The sequence below is a fragment of the Acomys minous genome (assembly GCF_964271855.1).
Source record: "Acomys minous genome assembly, chromosome: 11".
Classification (NCBI taxonomy): Eukaryota; Metazoa; Chordata; class Mammalia; order Rodentia; family Muridae; genus Acomys; species Acomys minous.
This window is the reverse complement of record NC_140492.1, coordinates 46274412-46288153: the sequence shown is the minus strand read 5'-3', so window position 1 is coordinate 46288153 and position 13742 is coordinate 46274412. Positions and strand designations below refer to the sequence as shown.

Genomic DNA, 13742 nt, shown 5'->3' with positions numbered 1-13742 from the left:
GTGCAATGCTTCCCAAAGCCTTAAGCACCAGTGTAAGATTCTAGAACCTGCCAAGCCTCCAGCATGCCAAATGATCCAGATTATGGACATTAAATTGCCTTTTGCCCACAAAACCAAACAAGATGCCTAAAACCAGCCACACAACTGACACACCATGGAGGGAGCTCAGGAGCAGCAGGTATCTGGACTTTAGAAACGGCTGTCAAGATAGAACCACGTTGGGATTCACATAGACTCCTAAATGTGATCATTCTGCTTGGACTCATACAACATATCAAAACCCTACTTCTAAAGATAAAAATCTTTGATCAAAAGAGCAATAAATCCTTATCTTTCACAGAAAGAAATTTTAGACCTATCTTTCTTGTGGCTTATACCATTACTGATACTTATGTGAAAATAAAGTCCGTTTTGTCACAGTGTACTGTAATGTTAGTAAGCAGGTGTACTTCCAAAGACTTGAACTACTGCGTCTATCTGTGTATTAAGTGATTAAATATACTAAAACATATTTTCAATGAGATATTGGTGAACTAACTGTATTTCTTAATCTGATATTATTGCCTTATAATACATGTTAGAGTAGAGCAATTTTCATAACACTGCTAAAGAAAAATAGTGTCTAATCATTCAGAATAAAGCCTTCACTACTTGCAATATTTTAGGAATATGCCACAATTCTCTCTTCTATATGAAACATATAGAATGAAATTCTATTATATATTTATATATAAAATTCACACATATATATGAATGAAAGAGGATTGGGAGTAGGTGGTTGGTGAAGTTAAGAGTATCTAATCTGCCTTTTTATTAAAAATACTTTATCTATTGAGTCATTTAATAACTTCACTGTCCTGGCAAGACACTTCTTCTACACAATCCTTTTTCCTAATCAATTGCTAGAAAAACATTCTTTGGGCCTTAAAACAGTTTCCATCATCACAATCTTAAGAACTCTACTACTGCACAACTAATTTGCTATACAAAGAAGATTAACAGTTGAAGATTTATATAACATCTCTCAGAAGTTACATGACTCTGGAAAGAATACAGTTAATGAACCATGTGAAACAAATGAACAAAATAAACCCAAAAAATCTTATGATATGTTTCCAGTTTTAATTTGAAAACAAAAAAACAAAAAACAAACAAAAAAGGCTTGAATCATACATACATTTAGGAGAAAATGGAGAAAAAAGGGATGAATTGCCAATACTCATCAGCAAGTGTTATCAATAACTAATTCTGTAATTCAGATCTCTCTAATGAAACCTCAAGCTTCAAAGTTTATTTTAATGGTTTTTGTACACATACCCGTTTGAACAATACCAACATTAAATAACTAAAACAAGAAGACCTAGAAAATTCTTTGTATAGATTCCTGGCTGAAACAGCTCGTGTCTAAATCTGGCACACAAATATACTCAAATACCCTCTCTGTACTTATCTGTGTACCATATTTTCATCACTATTAATACATTTAGCAAATAAAGCATTAAAATAAGGTTAATGCTTTATGTACCAAAACCATGTTCACAAAACAACTTAAGAACTTTCTTCCAGAAATGAGAAAAATGAATAATTATTGTGTTAGGAGGCATACATTTTATTATTCTTGCATGTATTTTGGAAAAAAAATATTGACCAGCTAATTATGTTCTTCCACACATCATATTCACTGAGTTTATGGCCACAGTTCTAGTGCAACAAAATATCTTTGAAAAGCCACTCTACAGTAATTATGGCAAGGCTCATTAAAATGCAGAGGTAAAGATTCTATCTTTATAGAAACTTGGAAAATAATGTTTGACCATGAAAGATACTCCATCAGGATGAATGGTTTTAGTATACTAAAAATATATAAGCATTTTTCGAATTAGCTTTACTGTCAAATTGATGGAGTACATTTAGTGGTGATAAGCTTTGAGAGGTATATGTTACACAAACATTATACTTGAGATTATAGTCTTAGGTAAACATTTAATACACAATGCCAAGGTAGTTTCATTTTTTTCTGTTTTTAATTTTTGTACCAAAAACGTCATACATTTAACGTTGACATTTCCTCTTACCTGTGTGCCTCAGACCAATAAAGTACTCTGCATTAGAATTAAATCTTGAGACAGTAGTACAGCAGTGAAAAAAAATTGTAAAGCAGCTCAGATACATTGAACCCAGATTTTACATTTTCATTTGTCAGATCAGAATATAAAAAGCTCAAAATCAACTTGAAAAAGCTTATTCTTCCTCAAGAAAAAGTATGAACAATCTGAAAATGATCAACTAGTGTGAATGAAACATTGTACATAGTGAAGTCACATTAGTGGCTATTAAACATACCACTCCCTCCTGGAAATTACGGAACCATCTACATGGGAAACTAAATCATCTTCATTTTCATCGTAGCGTTCATCACTGACGAACTTCATTCCCATTTTCAGATCTTCGTAATAATCCATCGGTCTCTCAAACCTATTGAGATTTTCTACATTATTCCACTGAGTTTTTTCAGGCTCTTCTAAGTAGTCTTTACGTATTAGATTGTTCGCTGGATTTTTGTTTTCTTTTTTTACACTGTCTGGGTAAGAATCAAGCTCATCTTGTTGAAGAACATCGATTTGCGATTCTTTTTGCATGTCTGAGGGTGGAATGTAGTTTTTGGCAAAGTAGTCTCCACGAAACGTCCGTCGTCTCCTATAGCAGAATATTCCAGCCAACACACTCAAAAGCACTATGAAGAGGGCCCCACCCACTACACTAGCAATGATGGTGCCAATTGTGTCATCCTTAATCGTTGCCAAAGTTGACAATGGAAAGGGCAATTTTTTAGGTTCTGTTGCTAGGTCCTCGATGTCAGCAGTTGAGGGATGCCACTGAGCTGTAGGCTGAAGGGTGGTGGTAGTGGGAGGATCTAATGGGAACAGTAAAGACAGACAAGACACAGAAAGGCAGAGAACGTCAATGAGGCTATTCAGCAGCGGCTGAAAAGGCAGCTCAGTTAGCAAGTACATAGTCACAGGAACAATAGTTTTTCATTCTTAATTTAAGATTAGAAAGTAATGTTACTTACAAAAAAAACTAATCCTGACACTTTAGTCAGTTACCAATAACGAGAAGAAGGAAACCAGTGGTGAGTCCCAGGTCACTCGGTCCACAGTTGAGTACGACTGTGCTCTAAGGATGGGTTACCGTTTCAATGTAGACTGTTACTCTATACATGGCCAGCTTATGAACTAGCAAATAAAATTTCAGCTAAATCAAATATTTCAAATGTGTAGTTTCTTAGCCAGTAGCAAAAGGAAATAAAATAACATATTTTCTTAATATGTTATCTTCACTTAATATCAGAACTTATCTTTAAAAGAATGAAAAACCATAGAACTTGTTAAGTGGGCATACTATATAAGTGGTGGTTTAATAATTCTCTCAAAAATATTTTTCTTAAATAAAATATACTATAACTTTTTAATAAAAGATATATAATAGTAAAGTCAATTATTTGGCAATTTAAAAAATAAAAAGCATAAATGTAAAACTGTCAATCAAAAGAGCTATTATCAAATGAGACTAACAAACACAAAGTAAAAATATAATAGTTGCCTCTAATAGTCAACGGATAATAGACTGAACATTTGTAAAATTAAGGAATTCCAACTATATTTGCATAATCACATGCCATTGTTTTAGGATAGATTGTAAAAGAGAACAGCTAATATTTTAGAGAGAACATTCTAATAATATTTAAGTATTAGATGCAAATGGACCACTTACTGACATATTACAGAGTAGCCATTAATATTAAAAAGCAACTAAACATAAACAGTAAAAAAATTAAGGATTGGTTAATTTTCCATTAAGTAGTATCTGTAGGCCATGTTATATAAAAGCTCTAGAGTTTAAAGATGAGTTTTAAAATGTTGAGTTTTTCATAGATAAAAATAAATGACCCAAATGGTAAGCTCCTAAAATTAATTTTTACGTGAGTGGCTCTGACAGAGTTTTTAAAAATGATTGTTAGAAAAATACTAAATCTACATGGGGTAAGTTATTCTAACATCACAAGCTAAAGAAATATACTTACTGAAACAGGTTTCATCATGGAATGCCATATGTATAGAATGTGGTAAAAATTTAGCAAGTACAGTATTTAAAAAAAAAAAAAACACCAAATGCCGTAGAGCTCTGTTCCTATGGTTTAAGCTGCTGTAACAGTTAACACTGACAGGTGCTATTGAGTGCAAGTGTATGCAAACCCAGGAGGGCTAAGGAGACAATCCTTTCTAGTGGGGCAATTCATGCTGAAGAAACCAACTGGGAGTCTGAAGGATTCTTTTTAGTATCAAAAAAGTAAAGCTTCGTATAAGGTACTAAAGAAATAAGACAAAAACCTAAGCTTCTTTGTGAGACAATGTATGCATTTTATAGGGGAGTCACAGGGCAGCCAAGTTATTGAAAGACGCGTATGTAATGATTACCAAGAAAAAAAATGTACCAGCACACTGAAATAAAAATACAAATTGCCTACATTATTTAAACTTATACATCTTTATATATCTGTATACATGGAGGCTTACAATGCTTATGATGGTCCCTGATTTATTTTTTAGAGCAATGCATACGCCTGAGCGCCCATCTAGTAGAAAATATAATACTCGACAGTGTTATAATCTATTGATAAAAACTTAACACTTTTATTTCCACTTGCAAAGTTTTTTTTATATGTACAAAACTGAATATCTACTTTTTCCCTTCATATTTAATAAAATAAAGATTTGTCTAAGAAAAATAATTAAAACCTTATTAGCCTTATTAGTGGCCCTAGACACTTTTCAATTCACTCTTCTTCCCTAGTGTTAAAGGTATCATGGCCATAATGCCAGCATGGGAAGAGAGAACACTCCATTTACCTTGTAAGCAATGGACACGTGGCAGTGTACAGCTGTCCTACCTTTACCTTTACATAGAATGAATCTTGGTGAAAGGTTTTCATAATCATCAACAACTACTTATATAGAGTGATTTAAAATCACATATCACTAATTATTGTTTCAATCAGTTATTTTTATATTCTTTGCTAAACATTTGATGAAGACAAATATAAAATTGCAGTTGATTCTGAGGTCTCTACCAAAGGAAGTGTCTTTTTAGTCTGTTTTGCCAAAAAATTATTCAGTTCTGCCGAATAAGAGAACAAATAGCATATTCAGGAATACCTTGTAGCCATAAGACACAATTCAGCCTAATAATTGTGTTAAAAATTAAATCTATTGACCTTAATTTTTTACATATATACTTTTCAAATTTTTTAGATTGCATATCTTAGTTAGAATTTAGCATTTGTAGGTTCTTAAATTTAAGGCCTGGATCCTAAAATCAGTAATATGAAATTCAACTGTGCAGAGTAGTAGCAATGTTGGACTGATGTGAAATGTCAATTTGATATTCTACTTTCAGAGAAGTAATAAACTAGTTATGGCAAAGGACAAGCAAACAGCAAATCAGGAAAACAGTTTCCAACAGTCAGCTAGTACTAGCCTAAGAGTCACTGGAGCACCCTGGAGGGACACTCACTGTGCTAGAGGGCAGTGCAGCAACCTAAGCTGACTACTGCAATCATGAGCCATGGCCTTCGGTCCATACCTGATGGCCACTAATGTGAGAAACAGAAAGATACTAAGAAAACAATTTATTCACAGTTGTTAATTCATATTTTTCTAAGTAAAATTTTTTGACTCTTGATTCTTGTCATATAATATGAATAAATTATTATATATTTTAAGATTATTTATTTTTAAAAACTAATCTAACACTGAAATGATATCTTACTGTGTCAATTATAGCCTCTTATCCTGATAAAACCCCAATAGGTTGATGAAAAAGCACCTTGTAAAAGCACCAGCACACTGAGGCTACTGAAGATAATACACTCAGCAAAAGAGACAGCTACTGTACTCAGCATAGTGACAGGCAGTACCATAGACTCAGAAGATCCAATTCTTGATTACTTGATAAACATTGCATCTCACAATGTTATTTTCTCCAGCAGTACTCTGAGTAATTAAACTGACTTCTCCTATTTACTCAAAGTTGTCTCCCCACTTTATAATACCTAATAGCTTTTGATTTTTTAAAAAAGGGTTAGTCATCAGTTTCCTAAACAAAGAAAATAAAGTTACTTCTTTCCTAACTCGAATTTTTTTCACTCATGCAACGAAAATGTACTGAATGCCTACTGTGTGTCACAGATTATTGTACATGGCAACAATATAGCCATGATTAAAGAAGACACAAATCCTTGACTTCTTAAGCATTAACTTCTAGTGGGAGTAAAAACAGATAAGCTGAATACAAAGATGAAATATGCCAGTATTGACAAGTACCAAAGAGAAGAATAGGACAGAAGATGGGGGGAAGTAAAAGGGTGTGGAGAATCATAGAAAGGAGAGAGACTTTGTTAGAAAATCTCACAGTTTGGGAAAAGAAGTAAGGGAAGATCTATGATGAGGCTTAGTGGACATCTCCAGGCTATGGAAATGAAAAATGCAAATTCCGAGGCAGAAGTATGCCTGTTATGTTCAAGGAAAAGGGAGGCCACAGTGGACGGCCCATGAGCAAGGAACATAGAAGATGACATGACGTCAAAGTGCACACAAAGACCTGTTCTTCAGGTCGGTATAGATCTGATTTTAACCAAGGGTAAATGGAAGCTCGGGGAAGCTTTTGAGGAGTGACATAATCTAATGTACTCTTTAAAAGCATGACTAGATGCTTATATGAATATTCATTGACGGGTGACTGGCCCAAAGCAGGAGATTATCAACTTTATAGGTAATGTTCTGGTTGTATGGTTCAAAGCGGTAACTGTAGAAAAGGTGTAGAGTGGATAATATTCCATAAAGTGTACAGGAAAGCTGAGACTGGTTTGTTGATGGACTGAGAGAGGTATAGAAGAAAGTTGAAAAGGAGCTTGATAAAAGGGCTGTATCTTGAGTGAATGTTCATGACAGAACGCACAAGCAACTGAAAGGAAAAACTGACAGAGAAAGAGGTTTGGATCTAGAAGCATGAGCCAAGTCAGGACCGACCCTGATTTTGAACAGGGTGAGTTGTAAATGTCTACTCAATTTCTACATATAATTAATGATCCTAAATAGGCAACTGCAAACAAAGGCTGAGAATTCTTCAAAAGATAACATAACTTTAGAACCCACACAGTATAAAGCTTGGCTATCACAGATGTATCAGTACACATATGTAAGAGACCAACTTGAACCTGAAAGACGACACAATAACATTTGGAGCTAAGACCAAATACTCCACAGGAAGCTGTGTAAAAAGAACAAAAGTTAAATACTCTCCAGGAAACTAAAATTCAAGTTTTTAAAATAATTTAAATATACACTGCCTGTGGCTTGTCTTTTAAGGGAAAAAGGCGACTCTCAGACTAATCAACTTCCCACCTAAACGCTGTTGCTAAGGAGCTGTATGTGGATGTTCATGGCTTTACGTTCCTTGCAATTATCATAGGGAAAACAGGAGCCTTTGCTGTGCCCCAAGCCCTAATCCACTGCTTGTCTTGAAGGCAGGTGAGCATCTGCAGTAGCATGTCACTAGGTTGCAGTGACACTGGGGGCAAACACAGGACCACGCAGCACTGAAAACACAAGTATAATGCTTTCTACAATTCATAATTATTCTTACACGTGAAGAGGCTGAGTGCTGTAACTATCTAACCCATAATACAAACCTTAATTTCAGAGTCCCTTTTCTCATCCTCATTTACCATGAGCTAGAGCTGAACACTCCAATATACTTCTGATCATTAAGAATCATTCAAATATTTTAATGTATTTTTCCTATATTAGTATCTCATGAGTAATTATAGCTATTAGTAAAAATACGGATTTTGTTCTTATACTTTGTGAATGCTTAAATTTATACTAAACCAAATTAACAAAACTTTCATAGTGAAATGAGCAGGATATGGAAAACAAAAGTCAACATTTTCAGGGCTTCAAAATTTTTAAAAATATCAAATTTTACTTCATATGTGTTACCCTTACAGTAGCATTCTTACTTTACCTCTCATTAACCTAAAACGGCAGTCCCTTCTCCAGTGCCAAACAATGTTCTACCCAAAGCCAAATTAACAAAGTTAATATCCCATTTTACTTATCAGACAGTTACATGCAGAGCAGCAAATAAAGGAAAAAACAAAAACAAAACACTTCATTATTTAAACACAAAATTTTAAAAAGCATGCTACCAAAGAAATGCAGACCTTGTTGCATACACATTTTGACATTTTCCCCAAAGAACTGCCACTTTATATATATATATATATATATATATATATATATATATATATATATATATAGTTTAAATGCTGTTACTTTATTATATCATTTTTGTGTTATTTTAAACACTTCCTATAATTGTACCTAAATTGTTCCAAGTATAAATTATAGCACAATGTCAGATTACAATTGTTATATGACCACTTTAACTCCTCTTGGAAAAAGGCAGTAGCTTACCTGAAATGTAGATGACCTTTTGATCACTTCTTTGACCAAGGGAATTTGTCACTTTACAGACATAAACGCCAGAATAATTGAAAGTCAGTGGGTGGACAAAATGAAGAGTGCTGTCTGAAGCCAACAGGCCATCGGGCCATTGCCCATCCAGTCTAGATGTTTAAAAAGTACGACATTACTTTAAATAGCTTCACATAGCAAACATAAGTATTAAAACTTATTTTTTACCCAGTAAAACTCCGTATCTTTTGAATAGAGTTTGTAATTTTCATTTCAATAAAGATGAACTACCCAAGCCCATTACATACACCCACTTCTTAGGAAAATTAATCCAGGTATGTTGGATAGGTCAGTATAATGAGAAGGAAAATTCTGATAGCATTTATTAAATTTCTTCCAATAATTTCATCATTACAGACACTGTATCCTGATAATTGTCAACCTCCACCATCTATGAAGCTCCAAACCCCTTCTGCCCCCCCCACAACTCAACAGTTGCTTTTCTTATTCATGTCCTTTTGTGACACTGTGACATTAACCAAAATTGTTGGTGTGCATGAATTTGGAACTATCTACTGTAGCCTAGCGGGCTCATCCAAGAGCACCTAGCTGAAAACAAGGTCTCTCTCTCCCTTTCCCTGAGAATTCAGGAGTAAGCAGGGATGGGTCTTGTAAGTCCCTTCTTGATACATGATTGCCTGGGGACAGGTTGAGTCTTGTATGGCCGCCACAGCTACTGTAAGATCATGACGCATTGATTGTGTTGGGCATAGAAAACAGCATTTCACAGCTCTTCTCATCTTCACACTTCACACTATTCCCTGAGCTTTTGGTGGAGCGGTACAAATGTCCTATTTAGGGTTGAGTCCTCAACCATCGCTTTGCCTCAGGACCTTGAGCAGCTACGAAGCTCTGCATTCAACATCATTCACCGTAGAGGGAAACTCCATCTCTAGATCTATCCTGGCATAACAGTCAACTCTAGATGGATAGAATAACCCAATGCATAACCACGGACTCTGAAACTGTTACAGGACCAGCAAGGCAACGTGCTACAAGATGTGGTAGAGGCAAATGTTTTTTAAATAGGACTTGTGTCACACAGAAAACAAAGCCAACAACCAACAAACTGGACTTCATGAAAATAAATAGCTTGTGTGCAACAAAGGAAAGCCCATACAATCAAAGACAAATCTTTGTATTCTACAGAATAGACACATAAGAAAATGGAAAAAAAAAAACACACGCACATAAAGAAAAGAATCTAATCTTAAAAACAGGCTATAGAGCTAAGACCTAGTTTGCTTAAGTGTCAGTCTGTTAGAGCTCTGAGTCACATGAGAAGGGAATCTTAACCGAAGGGTTTCCCAGATCAGACTGGATTATCGGCATGCTAGGGGAAATGTTTCACTATTACTTAATAAAGGAAGGTACAGCCTACTGTGGACACCAACATCCCTAGGTAGATGGAATTGAGCTGTACACGAAAGCTAGCTAAGTACGGACTTGTTGAAGAGCCAACAAGCAGCAATGCTCCATGACTTCTGCTTTGTTTCCTGACCCAACTTTTCCCAATGATGGACTATGACTAGTAAATAGGAATAAATCATTTCTTCCCCTAAGTTGTTTTAGGTCAGAGTGTTTCACCATAGCAACAGAGACCAAACAATCTAAACAGAGTATTCTTTGATAATAATAATAATAATAACAACAACAACAATAATAACAGCAGCTAATGAACATTTTTAAATTTAGAGATTGTTAGCCATCAAAGAAATACAAATTAAAGCTACTCTGAGAGTTGACTTCACTCAATAGAATGGCTATCATCAAGAAAACAAATGGTTCCTAGCACTCATATGGCCCCTTCACAAGTGTTTCATTACAGATCCAGAAGATCTAAGGTCTTTACTGTCTCCATGGGTACAGACAAAGAAGAGGACTTAGTCAGTGTTAGTAGTATAAAGTAATGCAGCCACTATGAGAAGCAGTTCTTCAAAAGGCTACAAATAGAACTATCATACCACCCAGATACACCACTGGTATGGATGTAGCCAAAGGACTCTCTCTATACCATACTACAGAGATATTTGTTCAACCATGTCCAACGCTGCTCTACTCACAATAGCTAAGAAATGGAATCAGCTTAGATATTCATCAATTGATCAATGCATAATAAAAATGTAGATAGACACAATATAATTTCATGCAGCTGTGAAGAAAAATGATAATGAATTTGCAAATAAATGGAACTGGAAAAATTCTAAGTGAGATAACCCAGGCACAGAAACAAAGCACATCATGTTCTCTTTCATAGATAGACCTTAGCACTGAATCTAAATTTGCATTTAACTTGGAATACCTGTGGAAGCCAGGGAAGTTAGACAGGCCCACTGGGTTGGGTGTGCCATAAAGGGAGTGTAGTACAACAAGGGTGACATGAAAGTAGTCAAAATACCCACTACCAATGGACAGTCTAAGGTTATGGGTAGGGAAGGGAGGGAGGGAACAGGGGAGGGGGTGATCTCAATGATGTATATATGAAAAGGCCATATGGAGATTCACTAACTTAACTGTAAGCCAAAACCAAGATTGACAGATGAGAGCCATTCTGTGGGTCTTGTTTAGTGCTGTCCCTAAAAGCCATCAATTAGTAAACAAAAATCCTAGTGCTAGATATGAGCCGCCTCTTTATTACCTAGGCCCTCGAAGTCCGGATAATATAACCTCTTGCTACTTCTCTTGGTTGTCTAACAGAATTAGTTAAGACTCTACTGCTGAAAGTATCGTACACCTTAATTATAGGATATAGAGAAACTGAGCTGAAACTCAAGTGGACTCCTCCTCCCTGCTGGCTAGCTTTCATCAGACCCATGACAGTAATCATAAGGGGGAAAAAAGCTAAAATCTCGACCACTGCTGCCAGTATGCAGGAACAGAAATGCCAGGACTGGATGGTAAGAGACAACAGGGTAGAAAAATACTAACAAAACTCTCATTTGTTTAATTTCTTCAGCTATTAATACACACTGCACTGATTAAGATCAGCCTTAGTACACTTAAGAATACATTTCTCTTTTAAACACTCGGTTACTGTGAGCTTAATTCAGTATTACCTGCTCCACGTGGACTTGAAGGGCGGAGGATTTGCATCAGCATTACACTTGAGGTTAACACCTCTTCTTCCCACAAACCAATTTCCATCATATCCTGTTACTGAAACTTCAGGAGCATCTATAAATCAATGCATGCAGGACACAAATATCTTTTGTTATAAGTAAATATACTATACAATGAAAAACATTAGTGCAATAGATAAGCTTTGGAAGAATGGAAATTATTTCTCCTTACTTTCAACATAATCACCAGGGAAGACAATATTCAGTAAACAGTACTTGAGTAAGAAAATGAATGAATGAACGAATTCAGACACCCAATAAAATCACCCATTGAACCATTTAGCATAGATGCTGAATATAATGCTTAATAAATTATAGACATAAACAAAAATATATACTACTTAATTAAATCATGAGACACAGCATGTAGATACTGCCTTAGCTTAGTACCAATTACCTTATAAAACTGACTTGGAAAGCATGCTTAATCTAAGAGAAGATTCACACATTAAAATTAATATTCAGTGCTCGTGAAGAGCTGTGGCACACACTTTGAGACTATCTGCAAGTACTGTAAATAGCTAGGGCCTCGACAGGAATAAAGCACTCACTGTAGCCAGAGTCTATATACATGTACAGCATGACTGTGGCCTGTCTTATTGATGAGCAGTATAATCTAAACGCCTTACCATGGCATTTCCGCAAGAAGTAACCACAGTAAAACCACCTCAGAGCCCCATGTAGACGACGCCAAGCTTCAGGTATAGAACTGAAAGCACAACTAAACACTTGCTAATCATATCTCCAATCTGCCTTAGGTGAGGCACCCTTGCTAAAGAGATATAAGCAACCACCTTTTTTTTTACTCAAAAATTTGAAATGAGAAACAAATCACAATGTATCAAAACAGAAACTGATGAAAAGTGAAATGTACATACACATGAAAATATTAAGACACATGTGAGAGACTGCTTCAAAATTTTTAGGTACAAAGTTTGCAGGCTTTGATTCGTGTATGGTTTTACTACCTCAAATGATATCTTTAAAATACTTTTAACCACATAAAAATTGTGATATTTTCAGTATGATCACCTTAGAATAGTACTGGAAAAAGACAAGGCTTTCAAGCTAGCTTAACTGTATCTGGAAAGGCAATTTTTTTTTTCTTTTCTTCTTTTTTGGGGTGTGGGGGGGGCAATGGTGAAACAGGGTTTCTTTGTGTAGCTCTGGCTGTCCTGGAACTCAGTCTGTAGAGCAAGCTGGCCTCAAACTGACAGAGATCCTCCTGCCTCTGCCTTCCCCGTACAGGGATTAAAGGCATGCACTGCCACCGCCATCTGGCTAAGCAAGAGATTCTTATTGAAAACAGTAAGACCCAGGACAGGGTGAGCAGCCAATTAAAGACAGGGCAGTTGTTCGTCTTGTAAGAAGTACAAGTTTCCACAATTTCCTTAAGGCCAGCCTACTTCAAAGTCTCAAAATGACAAAATTTAGCACATTAAAGTTGAGCAACTCTGCTGTAGGAATATCTGAATTTGGAAAGGACCTCTGTGGACAGAAGAAAATATAGTGGGCGGCTTACGTTGCAGGCAGATGCTGAAGCATACTTACACTGGATGTCTAGGATGAAAGAGTATCGGATGTCCTTTTCTAAGGCTGGGTGTTTTACGACACAAGTGATCCGCCTTCCTCTAGCAAATCTTGTGGGAAACAGCTTGTACTGGCTGACAATCGTTGCTGTTTCATTGGGAAAAGAAGTTGTGGTAGATTCCATTTCGCCAAGATCACCTTCCCAGTCAATATGTGCGACTGGCTTTCCAGTAGCTGCTACACAAATGGCTGCTACTGTTTCATTTCCTCCATCAATTAAAGAATCTGGCCCTTTTATCAGGCTCACTGTGGGTTCAACTGTTAAAAAAAAAGAATTGTACTTCAATTAAGAAAGTACTTACAACTTGTTCTAGCCACATCTAGAATTTCATAATCTTAGGACAAATACAAATAAAATCATGTAAGTATTCTTTTTTAAGTAATGGCAACATCACTTGCATTCCTGTAACAAGAGGCCAAATTTTAAATTCTCACG

The 13742-nt window shown here is 35.7% G+C and overlaps 1 protein-coding gene across 4 annotated transcripts in view; it reads right to left on the bottom strand.

The window, feature by feature from the left end:
- The window catches only part of NECTIN3 (nectin cell adhesion molecule 3), a 110179-nt gene that overhangs the window by 55461 nt on the left and 40976 nt on the right, over positions 1 to 13742 (bottom strand). For 3 of the 4 annotated variants that reach the window (XM_084801574.1, XM_084801572.1, XM_084801575.1), the window contains exons 3-6: positions 13268 to 13564; positions 11654 to 11771; positions 8538 to 8689; positions 1101 to 2914 (exon numbers count right to left, since the gene is read on the bottom strand). In XM_084801574.1, coding sequence (XP_084657700.1) covers positions 2334 to 2914; positions 8538 to 8689; positions 11654 to 11771; positions 13268 to 13564 — 1148 coding nt within the window. In that variant the 3' untranslated portion in view covers positions 1101 to 2333. Of the gene's footprint in view, positions 1 to 1100; positions 2915 to 8537; positions 8690 to 11653; positions 11772 to 13267; positions 13565 to 13742 lie in introns of those variants that run through there. The other variant, XM_084801573.1, reaches the window with a different exon arrangement.